This window comes from Schistocerca gregaria, chromosome 1 (assembly GCF_023897955.1).
Source record: "Schistocerca gregaria isolate iqSchGreg1 chromosome 1, iqSchGreg1.2, whole genome shotgun sequence".
In the NCBI taxonomy this organism is placed as follows: Eukaryota; Metazoa; Arthropoda; class Insecta; order Orthoptera; family Acrididae; genus Schistocerca; species Schistocerca gregaria.
The window spans coordinates 767,240,580-767,254,827 of NC_064920.1; the positions used below are offsets into that span (position 1 = coordinate 767,240,580).

Genomic DNA, 14,248 nt, shown 5'->3' on the forward strand with positions numbered 1-14,248 from the left:
GCTTGCAAAGTCGTTACAGAAACTTTAAAAGAACAAAGATTATGTGTGAAATTTTGTTTTCTGTTCAAAAAATCGGCGACGGATACTCACCAAATGCTTCAAGATGATTTCCAGGAGAACGCTATGAGCCTCGCACAAGTTTTCGACTGGTCTGGGTACTTTGAATGTGTTGAAATGAGAGTTGAAGACCAACCTCATTTTGGACACCCTGTAACATCGCGAAGTGAGAAAACTCTGGGAAAAAGTCCACCAAAAAATCAACGGAGATAGACATTTCAGAATCGGTCAAATTTCATCAGAGACAGGCGTGAGTTGGCCGGCCGTTGTGCCCGAGCGGTTCTAGGCGCTTCTGCTGCTACGGTCGCAGATTCGAATCCTGCCTCGGGCATGGATGTGTGTGATGTCTTTAGGTTAGTTAGGTTTAAGTAGTTCTAAGTCTAGGGGAATGTGTGTGATGTCCTTAGGTTAGTTAGGTTTAAGTAGTTCTAAGTCTAGGGGACTGATGACCTCAGATGTTAAGTCCAATAGTGCTTAGAGCCATTTGAACAGGCATGAGTTGGAGCTTGTGCCAGCAGATTTTGAATGAGGATTTACACATGAGATGTGTTGTCACTAGATTTGTCTGTTTACACCTTCTGGATTCGCCAGACCTAGATCTATGCTGCTGTCTCCTGTTCCTGTGAATGAAAAAAAAAAAAAAGAAACGCAAAAAGGTAAGGGTCATAGTGATGTGGAGGCAGTAAAAACAGCTTCACAAACGGCACTGGATGATATCAAAGTTGGAAGAGTTCCAGACATGCTACAGTGGGAAAAAAACTTGACAACTCCATCACATTTAACGGAGATCCGTTTGAAGGTGCCTGAAAGAATTTCGTAAAAAGGTTCAAGAATAAATATTTTATAACAAAAATCATTTTCTATGGGTTCTCTCTCGTGTTATATAGCACATGCTGTTGCATGCGTACTGATCCTCTTGGCGTGTTCAACAATTTATGGTGACCCATCATGGGCTGTAATTGTGAACTATCAAGTGAGTACAGCGTGTATCTATTTTCTGTTAATAAACAGTTTGTTGTAGCACTGATATACTTCCAACGATGGTTAACTTAGCATGTGTGTTAGGGCAACAGGTGAGTGATTGTGGAGCTGGGGTTTGCAGCAGCAACAGCTGCAATTTCAAATGCAACAGCAGGCATGACAAGAAAAACTACAAATGCAAATCCTGGAACAACAACAAAGACAGCAACTGCGAAGTATGGAAGAGGAGCAGCTTATGCTACAGCAGTTTGTCATGCCAGAACAACATCTACCACCACCATTTGTGCCATTTCACCCAGAAGACAAAGACTGGGACTCTATGGTGGGCAAGAACAGTGCAGAAGATACACGTATAAAACGCTTACATCAGCCCAGATCAATTATTCACGAATCTAAACGGAGCACTGGAGACATATCTGCCGCCTAGGAATTCCAAACAGCACAAAATTTCACTTCATAATGGACAACAAACAGTTAATTTTCTTCTTCAGTCTTAAGAAGTCTCCCAGAAAAAAAACGACAATGCCTACAACACTGAGTCCTCTTCCTCAGCAATTACAGCGATTCAGTTCACTATCAGCTGAAAGCACGACATGCTAACGCTGATGTACTGTCCAGACTACTTCTGAGTCCAGGTCCCACATTTGCCTCTTGGGAAATACTGTGCTTCCAAACATACGACACTTTACAAAACCACCTCCAAGAGTTTTCTGTCATTGCATCCATAATTGCGAAGGATACACCTGAAGACCTCACCCTCAAACAAGTTATGAAATGCATTTTCCAAGGTTGGCTGGAAAAATCCCACCCCACTCCAATCCAGAACGGCGCAAATATTTTTCGCCAACAAACAGGATTCAGATAGTAGCGATAATATTGAGACTGATATTAGATGATGACGATTGCTACTGCGTTATACATCTCTTGCACACTACCCAATTGGAGTATGATACACATGAAGGCACTCTGACATCACACAAGACATCAAGGGAACAGCCCACTCCTGTGAGACTGGTACCACCCCAGTAAGTATTACTGCAACAGTTTGACACCTGGTCAACCACACCAATACCCATGTGAGTGCGTCCATATAGAGTTTGTTGGCCCCTTTCTCAGAGAGATATCTCCCATCGTCATATACTTTTTTTCAAGTTTCCTTTTATAGTTTGAATGTGAAATACCACAGCAAGGGAGACAATAATTTGCAGGAAATATTCACCATTGATGGGAGCCCAAATACTATCATTTCGGACAATAGCCTATAAGTTTCATCAAGTACATTTCAAGATTTCTGCTCTCGGAACTGCATAACGCCTGAAAATGGTGTCGTACACCCAGCCTCGAATAGTGAACCCGTTCATTCACACCTTTGGGGTGCAAATGTGGATCAGGTCAGCAGCATCCAAGGCTGAGGTCCTGCCCCATTTCCTGACCTCCTGCAGGACCATAGTGGTACAGAGTACATTCTGGCAAAACTGCCACAGGACCACCAACACTGGACACTGTAGCACGTCCTGAGGCCTACAACATGCTCATATCACTCCAACCGTTTCTCATTACTTGCTGGATACAGATATTTGGAATCAGATTATCAGAAGAGTCCCAGGGTGGACACCAGGCATCACCAGAGCTGCGCAGAGATGACTGATTTTCACAGTGGATGCAGTGCTCATAAGCCATGTTAACCCAATGTGTTCAATATTAGTGACTTTGACCTCAAGTCAACCACCACTGCCCCAGAAGCCAGGTCGATGCAACTTCAGATGCCTGGCAGATCCACACCCCCAGGTTCACCACTATTAGAAGTGACAGACAGACAGTGAAGTGCTGCAGGTTAGGTGGAGGGCAGGCGAGAGGTGGGTAGGCGGTAGTGCAAAAGAAGAGAAGTAAAAACACTGGGTGCACTGCAGGAATGAGGGCTGTGTAGTGCTGGGATGAGAACAGGGAAGGAGCCGAATGGGTGAGGACAATGATTAACAAAGGTTGAGGCCAGGAGGGTTACAGGAACGTAGGATATATTGCATGGAAAGTTCCCACCTCAGCAATTCAGAAAAGCTGGTGTTGATGGGAAGAATCCATATGGCACAGGCCGAGAAGCAGTCACTGAAATGAAGGATGTAATTTTTGGCAGTGTGCCCAGCAACAGGGTGGTCCACTTGTTTCTTGGCCACAATTTTTCAGTGGCCCTTCATGCAGACAGACAGCTTGTTGGCCGTCATACCTACATACCTACATAGAATGCAGCACAATGATTGCAGCTTAGCTTGTAGGTCACATGACTGGTTTCACATGTACCTATGCCTTTGATGAGACAGGTGATGTTTGTGACCAGAAAGGAGTAGGTGGTGCTGGTAGGATGTGTGGGACAGGTCTTGCATCTACGTCTATTACAGGGTTATTAGCCATGAGAAGGAGTTGGGAGCAGGGCTTGAACTCTTTCTGCGATTCTACATCTACATTTATACTCCACAAGCCATCCAACGGTGTGTGGTGGAGGGCACTTTACGTGCCACTGTCATTATCTCCCTTTCCTGTTCCAGTCGCATATGGTTCATGGAAGAACGACTGCCGGAAAGCCTCCATGTGCGCCATGTTGCTATGACAGCCACTTCATAAATGACTATTTGGGATTTTCAAAGTTGCAACTGTCACCTCAAAAAACATTACTTAGTTCAAGTTAGCTTGTTTGTTTGCAGATACATGTCTGCAGACTGGATGCATGTTGAAATCTCCCTTGTCACCGTACTGTAGCACACCACTAGAGAAAATGAAACAAAATGGTGCCAGATTAATACATTTTCCACAGCAGCAGGTTTGTTGAAGCTGTGTCAGATCACTGAAGAAACTGAACTTACAGATTCTTGAAGACATTCATAAACTATCCAAAAAAGCCTACTGACAAAGTTTCAAGAGCTAGCTTTAAATAATGACTCTAGGAATGTATCACTCTCATAAGGATCATGGGGACAAGATTAGAATAATTACACCATGCACAGAGACATTCAAACAATCATTCTTCCAGCAATCCACATATGAATGGAATGGAAAGAAACCCAAATAACGGGCACAATGGGGTGTAAGTCCTGCCATGCGCTTCACAGTGGTTTTCGGATTATAGATGCAAATGTAAATTTAGATCCAACAGCTGCAACTTTTTCTTCTGCTGCCAAAAAAGAACAACTGCGTGATATGCCACTTTATCAATGGATTGCTCCATTTTGTTTTGGCTCCTCTAGCAGCATGCTATGATACTGTGGTGATATACAGTAACATGTATCAGGGTTACAGATATGAACCAGAAGAAAATAAAATAAAAAGTTCACTTAGCATTTAAACCATCAGTTTGAAAAAATAATGTTATGTTATTCCAATTCAGAAATGCTTCTGATAAAAATAAACTCTTGTATAAGTACTATTTTACTTACTGTCAGTTTATCTGCCAGCTACTTCCTATTTACACCATCTACTATATTAGCATGGTATTCCAACACTCATCTTTTAATTTCTTCTCCCCTAATTCCTTTTTCATTTTGAGTGGCTTTCACATTGTTTGTTTCTTCCACATCCCGACTTACTTTATATTATTTTACTCTTTGTAAGTTGTTGGTTCCTCCACACCAAACCTCTTCTTGGTAATATTAATATATCAGTATGTTTAAGCATGTTGAGAATCCTCTCTACCACAAAATCATCTCTTTATGATCTTCTAACAACATCCTCCTCAGTTCTACAAGAATTTCAGAGCACTCTCCAGCTACAGTTAATGCAGATTCCAACAAAACTGATTTGCTTCCTTATCAACAGCACCCAATATCCTCAGACCTATACTTCCTTTTGGGAGCATCACATCCGTTATCTTAATTTGACTGATACCTTATCTTAGATGTTGACAAATCAGTGTTTTCTTTGAGAAACTGTAAATTGATTACATTTTTAAAACAATTCATTACCAATAATACTTATTATGCACTTTAAAACACGCAGTTGGATATTACATACTGTGATTTAATTTGGTTCTTTGGTATACAATGAACATAATTCTATACAAACATCAATGATCTTGACTTGCTTTCATAAAAAAATTACAGTAATTGTATTAACATGAAAAGCTGTGAGATAACATCAATAATGTGCCATCTCAATCCGAAAAGGGGAAGGAAAATGCAATGATTTCAGTGAAGCTTAAGATAATTTTAAGTACAGTGCGAAATAACACATACAGTCATGTAATTTAGCACATCTTTAAGTCATTTAAAAATATTCATAACGTAGCAGAAAACTGGAAAAAAGATAAAAATTAACATACGTGTGTGTTATTCAAAAACTCATGGTGTGCAAATTTTATAGGATGTATTTTATTGCTGAATGTTTTTTGAAGATTTTGGTTACAGAATTACAGAGTATCCACATTGTATCACAGACTACAATAACTGTTACACCAAGAAAAATTATCAACATCCAAAGGAGAAATTTCATTCCATTTTTTCTGTAAAAGCTATTTTAATAATATTATCTTGAAATTAGTAACAAAAGGAAACAACAGATCTAACAAAATAAGTAAATATGTCATTAAGTACAAAATTCTTATTGGTGTACTTAAAATGTATTAAAGTGGCCACAGTTTCAGAACTGCATCTTCATACGGGTCACAAATCAGGAAGTTAAACATGAAGTCAACCATTTCATTCATGGTGGAATGAACTTCACTTCACATCGCCAGTCCACAAGTTGCAGAAGCATAATACCCTGAGAAGTTTATATTTATGAAATATTGATGAATGTGGTGTATTGCACTCAGTTTGAGCACTTGTGTGCCAAGTCACATTAACCACAGATTATTCTACAACAAAATTTCAGTAGAAGCTGAAATAAAATCCTGCAAACAAAAGGCTGCAGAGAAACATATGCACTGTGGGTTGCTGGACATTGGCAGCATTGCAACCATCTGTTGAACATGTGTAAACACATGAGCGGTATTCCAGTTCATCACCTGGCTGCTGGATATAATTGCAATAATTACCCAAATCATGAGATGAACAGAATCTCTTTGTGCCTAGGCCACCTGAAAACAAAGGATATACCACTTTAGTATTTAAAATGCAGTTTTATACACAAACCCACACATTATCATTATAAATTTTCCATAGATGAGAGCAGATTAGATTCTGTCTGATATAAGAGAGGTTGAGAAATAAGTAACAACATATTCCACTGGTCAGGAAAGTTCCAGGACAGTGTTTTTTTTTTTTGTAGAATATTGCACTTACCAATTAATGATCCTAGCTACTATCAAATGATCCCCCTGGCTATCTATATACAGTTGGCCACCTTTCTGGAAATCTTGGAAGCAAGCAGGGAAGTTTTCAATGTGATGCTTGTAAGCTCATTTGTCACAGCCCATTGGATCTCTGCAATATCTTGAAGACGCTTTCCTATTAGTTGCCTTTTCACTCGCAGAAACAAACAAAAATCGGGAGGTGAGAGGTTGTGGGATGGCAATAACAAAAGGTCTTGCCAGATACTTGGTAACAGATAAAGCAGTAAGGGTCTTGCAGTGTCATGCAGTAACAACCAGTCCTAAGAACGCTACCCATCAGGGCAGAAATGGCAAATTTTGTCACAAACATTTCAAGACTTCAATGTAAAGAGTTTGGTTCAATGTTTGACCTGAAGGAATGCACTCATGGTGAACTTATCCTTTACTATCAAAGAATGTGATCAACCTTTTCCTCTAAATTGTCATTTGACTTTTTTTTTTTTTTGAGACTGGTTATCCAGGACTCCACTATTAAGCACTTTGACACTTCCTGTGAGGGTCATACTGGTAGCACCAACTTTCATCCCCAGAAATAATCTCTGACAGAAACGTGGGATCACATCTAGCTATATCTATTAGTTCAGCAGAAATTCTTTGTCTTCCTTCTTTCTGTTCGTCTGTTAGTTTGTGAGGGATGAGTTTCACATTAAGTTTCCATTTGCTTAAATCTTCATGTAAAATCTTATGACGCACGTCCCAATTCAAATTAAGTTGTTCTAATACTGCACGCACAGTTACATGACAGTCCTCTTGCAATAACTGTCTTAGATGCTCCACATATGCATCGGTATGTGCTGTAGATGGATAATCAACTCTGGGATCATCTTGCACTGGTTCATGAAATCTGTAGTGCCACTTGAAAACATGACTTCTTGAAAGTGCCTCCCTTGCTTATGTTAGCTTAATCACTGTCCATGTTTCACTAGGGGTTTCCCAGAGCTTAACGCAGAACTTAATGTTCGCTCTTTGCTCACTGTCAACATCCATTGTGACACCACTGCTAATGCACTGAGTACTCAAACAGTGCATTATTATGCACAGCCATACCACCTAGTGAGTTTGTGTGGATACATGGCCAAGGTCACTTCAAGGGTGTGCACGCGCGCCCACACACACACACACACACACACACACACACACACACACACACACACACACACACACACACCAAATAACATAAAAACAACATTTGTTCCTTTTTAGTATTACAAACTCAGAAATAAGAAAAAACCAGACCTGTAACTTTTCTGCAAAGGGAGTATTAAGAATAAATTGCTGGCTTAGTGAAGCTGCCAGTAGTGTATGTCAAATATGTCACTTATGAGCTATAGATAATATTGATCATTATTTACAACAGTATATTAACTTCACTGCCTCACAACCTGCAAATATGAGAATCAACATCAGTGAAGTGTTGTCTCTCCACAACAAAGAAAGAATAGCAGTGGATGTTTCAGTCTACAACTCATTTCAGGTGACATCACATTTTGTAATTTAAGAATGGAGACACACAAGCCTCAGTTAACTTCACTGCAGTTCTTAATTATATTACATTTCTGTTGGTTCCAAGTACTTTACTTCCTTAAGCTTATGAGAGTATTCAGAGAACATTTTCTATAAAACGAGATAGGTGTTCACCCATAATATATATTTATTGATGCAAACCTAATATTTTTTTTTCTCATAATTTATGTAGTTGCGCAATCCACCTTCACTGCAACTCTCTTTATTTTGAGACTTAAGACTTATAACACTTATGCCTAATTTGTAAATCACAAACATCATACAGCATTATAACTGCTGACAAGAGCTGACGGAAGCATGCATTTTAAACAGCACACTTGCAGCATGTGAATTAAACCAGCAGATGATAAATCTGGATGCACCCACATACAAGTTTTACTATAGTTGTACATGCTCGTAAGCTGAGGTATTCACTAACAGCCAGAATATGGTATATTAATAACAAAAGAAATAGTACCACATTTGGTGGCTTGCACTCTGTTGAAGTTCAGTTTTGAAATACAACATTACTTTAAGCCATTTACTTTTGAAAGTTCCTCTGAGCGATGGTGGGGGGCAAACATTGTGGGGTAATGGATGTGGAAGAAAATAGCATAATTACAATTAAAGGATTGGGGTCTGAGACATACACTCAGGTGTAAATGAATTTTGTGGCTGACACATTCTCTACGATGTGTGCCAGTTCAGGAAGGGGGTGCAAAAAATCCTGAAATTCATGGAATCACATCATTTCAGTGTACTACATTTTAATTCAAAGCTATTAAAGCACACAATACTAAATCAAGTTTTGTTCATGGATGTCATGTTAACTGTCTGTTATATAGTCCTCTCCAAATTAGCAGGTAAAGGTTTTGCAGAATCATTGTACTTTGCATCCACTCCCATATCAGTCTGAGGTTTAGGACACAACCAAATTCAATTTTGGAAGGTCAGTGGCAATAGTCATATGGAAAATCTCCAAAAAGTCTTTTGTTGAAATCAGAGTAGGGAACTGAATTTATTTTGAGACTGAGTTAATGAAATATTGCATGAGTGAAAACTCCTAAAGAGTGTGTGTGTATGTGTGTGTGTGTGTGTGTGTAGTTCGTACTGCAAGAAAAAGACTTTATTCACATGAAATTTGTTCTTACAGCATAGTTATTACATGGTCTATCACACTTATCATATGGCGTAATACACTAAAATTAAAAGTGCACAATAGCACAACATAAAATTTTTCATCATTAAATTGCTTTTCCTCACCTTAGTGTAAAAGCCACTGACTACACTAAAACTGATAATTATGTATATTATATCACACATGTGACTTTACAGCTTACCCAATGGCAACATTTTGTAGATGTTATTTTTGATCACTAGCTGCAATTCTGATAGTCACAATAATATGAAATATGGAACGTTAGCTGCATCACAGACAGCAATCCTAACAAACCATTTAATCAAGTACATTCTGACTATGGCTGACATGGCCAAAGAAATGAGTAGTAAAAAGTTGGCATTAGGAGTCAGTTTGTTTATAATTTGTAAATATGGGAACTGAAGGAAAACACCTCTAACATATAAAATCAGAACAGTAAGTTACCAAAAAGCTTTATGAAAACCTTTAAGTACGTAAAATTAATATGAACTGAGCAGGCTGTCCTGATAAGAACTAAGAAGCCAGTATTACTCCAAGGGAGCACGAGTGTTGATGCAGATGGACCTTAGTAGGGCATGCCTGTCACGTGGAGAGTAATCCATTCTTTTCTCAGTATTTTCAGAATATTTCTTTTTTAATTCCATCACAAGAAACAGACAACTACAAACAGCAGTTGTTCACAGATGGAAACTATATTTAATATGGATTACAGTAGACAATGTGCTTAAAGAATAATGCACATGCAACTACTAGCTTAATGTCTATAAAAGTGAGAAGGAGCTACACAATATTATAAGATCATGCACCTTCTGGAGAGGTATTATAAAACTGTTTTAAAATGTAGAGGAGCAAAATAACTGAACTACAAGGGATGTCAAAAAAGTACAGCCAGTGAAGAAAAATCAGTACTCACTCTTCATAATAAAGCAAAGTCATATTCCATAACAACAACAACAACAACAATAATTAGAAATAGTCTAAAATAACTGTAACAATGAGCATTCAAAAGATATTCTGAATACAAATCAACATAATCACTCATTACTCTGCTCATGTAACTTACCTTCAAAGAAACCAGTTGTTTTAATGCAGCACATGGCTTCAAATATCCCATCACAACTGTGAGGGCTAAGGGAACTTTCATGAATTACATTATCTGCACATTCTATGTTTTCAGTTGATGAACACTGATAACAACTTATTGCCTGTACTGTGTCCATGGCAGCATGTGAACAATACAATCATATTTGTGTATTCATGTCAACTTAACAACAATAAAGTGTATTATTAGACAATACCAACAAACTTCTTCAAAATTGACATGACTATTTTGCGTATACTGAGAGAAATGAAACATCCTGCTGACAAGGATTTGGGACCAGAATAAACATCAGAGAGTGTAGCAGACTGTATCCTGTAATAACATTCACTTACAAACATACTGTGTGCCGGAGTGGATTTAGCAGTTATCACCCTAACAGTGCCTCATAGCCTCACCTGAAGTTCTACAATTCAGAAGATATTCTACCACAAACGTTTGTGGACTGCAACCTCTGAGGAAGCTTACAATAGACAACAATGTAGTCACAGCTAAAATTTTGTTTCCAGAATGACATTTTTGCATTGCTTCTGCAATAAGTAATGCAGAAGAACTTCTCAGAAATGTGTAAAAGTGGGAACAGACGCTCGCAAATTGAAATCTTGTGTCAGGCAGTGAGGTGTACTTCAATAGCTTAGCTGCTAGAGCATTTTCTGCTGCTAGAGCATTTTCTGCAAATCGAAATCTGTTTATTTGGTCCACTCAAAATGCAGTGTATCCATCAGTAATTTTGGTTTGTGACCCCTTTCACATGTGATACATTTATTCTTAACATACATCTCGGCTGAAATGCATGGTGCACCTTTATTCATCACTAATGATTACTAACATTGTTTTAATACAGTATTAAATAAAATATCTTGGATATCTCTCTCTCTCTCTCTCTCTCTCTCTCTCTCTCTCTCTCTCTTCAGTATTTCCTTCTTTTGCTTAGCTGTGTTTAATCACTCACTCTGGATGTCACTTTCAGACCTGATTTTTGTGGGTGACCTTGCGTGATCATTCATGCCTTTCACTGTATGCACTGTTGAATACCAGTACCGTGTTTCATTCTGAAATGCCTCCACTTCCCTTACATGTGTTTTTATTGATTCAGCTTTTACACCTCATTCAAACAGTAATGCCAGCACTATAAATGCAAAATTATACCTTATTAACATTTATGGTTGATTATTTAAAATTGATAGTCTACAGTAAAACTGTTACATTAAGCAGTTAGTAACCCATCCGATTTTTTGTGTTAGTCGATTGTTAGTATGTAACTAAAAATTTTCTTAGCACCTTCAAAGCGACCAGTTTGTTTGACACAGTACTGAGCATTGTACACAGCTTTACAATCCAGGGGCTCAATGCTGATGTCTGACGTCATGTACTCTCCACACTGAAAAGGGTCTTTATGGTCAGTGCTACGGCACTGGTAGCACCAGATTGCAGATGCTGTAACAAAACACTTCAAAGTCAGTTACCCGCACTTAAACAATTTGAAGTGAAACTTATTTCATATCATTTCTTCTGGTTTATTTTATGTTATGGAATGTATCACATTAATCAATACTTTCTATTCTAAATCAGAAAAAAATGTACTTCAGATTGAACTCTGAACAGCTCTTACAAACTGAAGCAATATATTACTAAGAATCTACTAACAGCAAGTACCATTAGTGCACTACAAATAATATAAACCACCAAACATAAACTGTAACTGAATATGCTCGATGTGTGTCTAAGTTGTAGATCACATACTGACATGATCCAGAAACAGATGCACATTCGTGAATTTCTTTTAAAATGAGAAGTTTCAGCAAGATATATTCATCAGAAATTGCTGAATGTACGACAGTGAGCAGACAGTTCATACAAGGCTAACAAACATACAATGATATGCTAAAACATTACGACCATTGCCCACCATGATGCTGGATGCCACCTGGTGGCACTGAAACAGGTGAAATGGTAACAAAAGTATGTAAACGAAACAGATGCCAATCGGGAGGGATCATCGTAGTGAGGGTATGTGCTACAAATGGGGAAATCTATTGAGGTAAGTGACTTTGACAAAGGGCAGTTTATTCATATACAGAGCCTGTGAATAAGTACCTCAAAAATGGTGAAGCTGGTCGAATGTTCACATGCTATTATCATAAGCATCTATGGAAAGAGGTAGAAGGACAGTGAAACTACCACCAGGCACTAATGGTTGGATGTCCAGAACTCTTCATGGAACATGGAATTTGGAGACTTGTCCAATCTACAGAGTAGGATAGATGGCGATCTGTGGCACATCTGCTGAAAGAACACAATGCCGGTGTAATCACAAGTGTTTTGGAGCACACGTTCATCGTACATTTTGAACATAGAGCTCCGCAGCAGATGACACCTACATGCTCACATGTTGACCCAACAACATTACTAATGATGATTGCAGTGGGCACGGGACCATCAGGACTGTCAATCAATGGAAATGTGTAGGCACCTTGGGTGAATCACACTTTTGTAAACTAGGTCGATGGTTGTCTCTAGAAATGCCCTGGCGGCTTGAAATGCGCAACGTGCCAGGGACGCAGGCTGGTGGAAGCAGTATTATGCTATGAGAGATATTCTCATGTGCTTCCATGAGATCTGTGGTAGCAATCAAAGACTTGCTGATAGCAGTGAACCATCTGCACCCCTTCATGCTTGATGTCTTCTCTGATGGTGATGTTATCTTTCAGCAGTGTAACTGCCCATGTCTCAGAGACAGAACCATGTTACAGTGGTTTGAGGAGCTTTATAGTGAACTCACTTTGATGTCTTGGCAACCAAATTCGCCTGATGTAAGTGCTATGGAACCCATCGGGGTCGCTATTGGGCGCTAACACCGTGTATGCAAATCAGCGGCCCATTATTTGCATGAATTACATGACCTGTGCATAAACATCTAATGGCACATGCCTCTAAAAACTTACAATGATGTATTTTGTTCCAAAGACATACAAACCAGCTATTAAGTAGGTGGTCATAACATTTTGGCTCATCAGTATAAATACATTTTCAGTGATGTCGTGTCTATATTTCCTGTTGATTCCTGTCTTACAAAAAAGATGATTGCAGCATTGGTGCAATCTTTATATAAATGAAACACATCAATGAAAATGAAAAAAAAAAAAAAAAAAAAAAAAAAAAAAAAAAAAAAAAAACAGGATATACATACAGAATAGTTTGTTATTGTAAACAAACGAACAATTATTAACAAACAATTAATGCTTTATCCTAAGCTAACAAGATTAATTCTTTGGCACAAGAGGAAAAATATAAATGAGTAAAAAAATGAGTTCACATTAAGTAAAAAACTCACTTTATCAAGGGAGATGCATAAGTTACAGGAAATGATGTAGTGCAAACTAATGAGGGCAATTCACTGCATGATGGTAACGATTCTCCTCTGGTAAAGGATAACATTTAAGAAAACATTTAAGAAAATTTGAAAGAAAGCATTGTAACACTACACAGAAACATCAAGTCATGTCTGTGCGGCATTAATTTAATCCCTAAGTTTCCATAAATTTTTGTGTGGAAGGAAGGAAGAAAGTTGAAAGTATGATAGATAATATCGGGACTGGTTGGAAACTGTTGTATTTCTACATAAAGCAACCAATATAATTTATTTAAAAAAGCAGAAAAAAACTTGAATGGTATTAATTTTGTTGGGATAACTGTTAGTTCTGTAATACATGCTGATTCCTGCAAATATTTTGTATCTGTGACTTTGATCTCTTTCTAGATCTGCCTCACACATCTACTCATACACTTTTTACACCTCCAATCTCTAGAAAGAAAGAATTTGCCAAGAAACATCAGTGTCATGGATGCTATCAATATGTTTTGTGGCTCTCTTAGATATTTTTTATTTCAGTTTTACTGGGCTCACGTGTAAACAGAAGCACATGATTACTTTTTTAATGCAACAGGTGTTAAAAAAAACTATTATACTTTTGATCCAACCATCCTATTTAAAGGATACATCTTAAAACTATCAAAGATTTAAATGTACTTCATCCATATATCATCTTTCGGGGATAAATAGCAAAGTGTCATCCTCCCATCACCTCATTCATATTTTACTTTATTTGTAACCAAATGCCAGGGCAATACA

At 38.2% G+C, this 14,248-nt stretch overlaps 1 protein-coding gene across 1 annotated transcript in view; it reads right to left on the minus strand.

Moving 5' to 3' along the window:
- Positions 1 to 5,022: 5,022 nt before the first annotated feature.
- Positions 5,023 to 14,248, minus strand: part of LOC126268171 (uncharacterized) — a 115,702-nt gene continuing 106,476 nt past the window's right edge. The window contains exons 2-4 of the mRNA XM_049973766.1: positions 11,398 to 11,553; positions 10,081 to 10,227; positions 5,023 to 6,100 (exon numbers count right to left, since the gene is read on the minus strand). Of these exons, the coding sequence (XP_049829723.1) occupies positions 5,892 to 6,100; positions 10,081 to 10,227; positions 11,398 to 11,553 (512 nt within the window). The 3' untranslated portion in view covers positions 5,023 to 5,891. The remainder of the gene's footprint in view (positions 6,101 to 10,080; positions 10,228 to 11,397; positions 11,554 to 14,248) is intronic.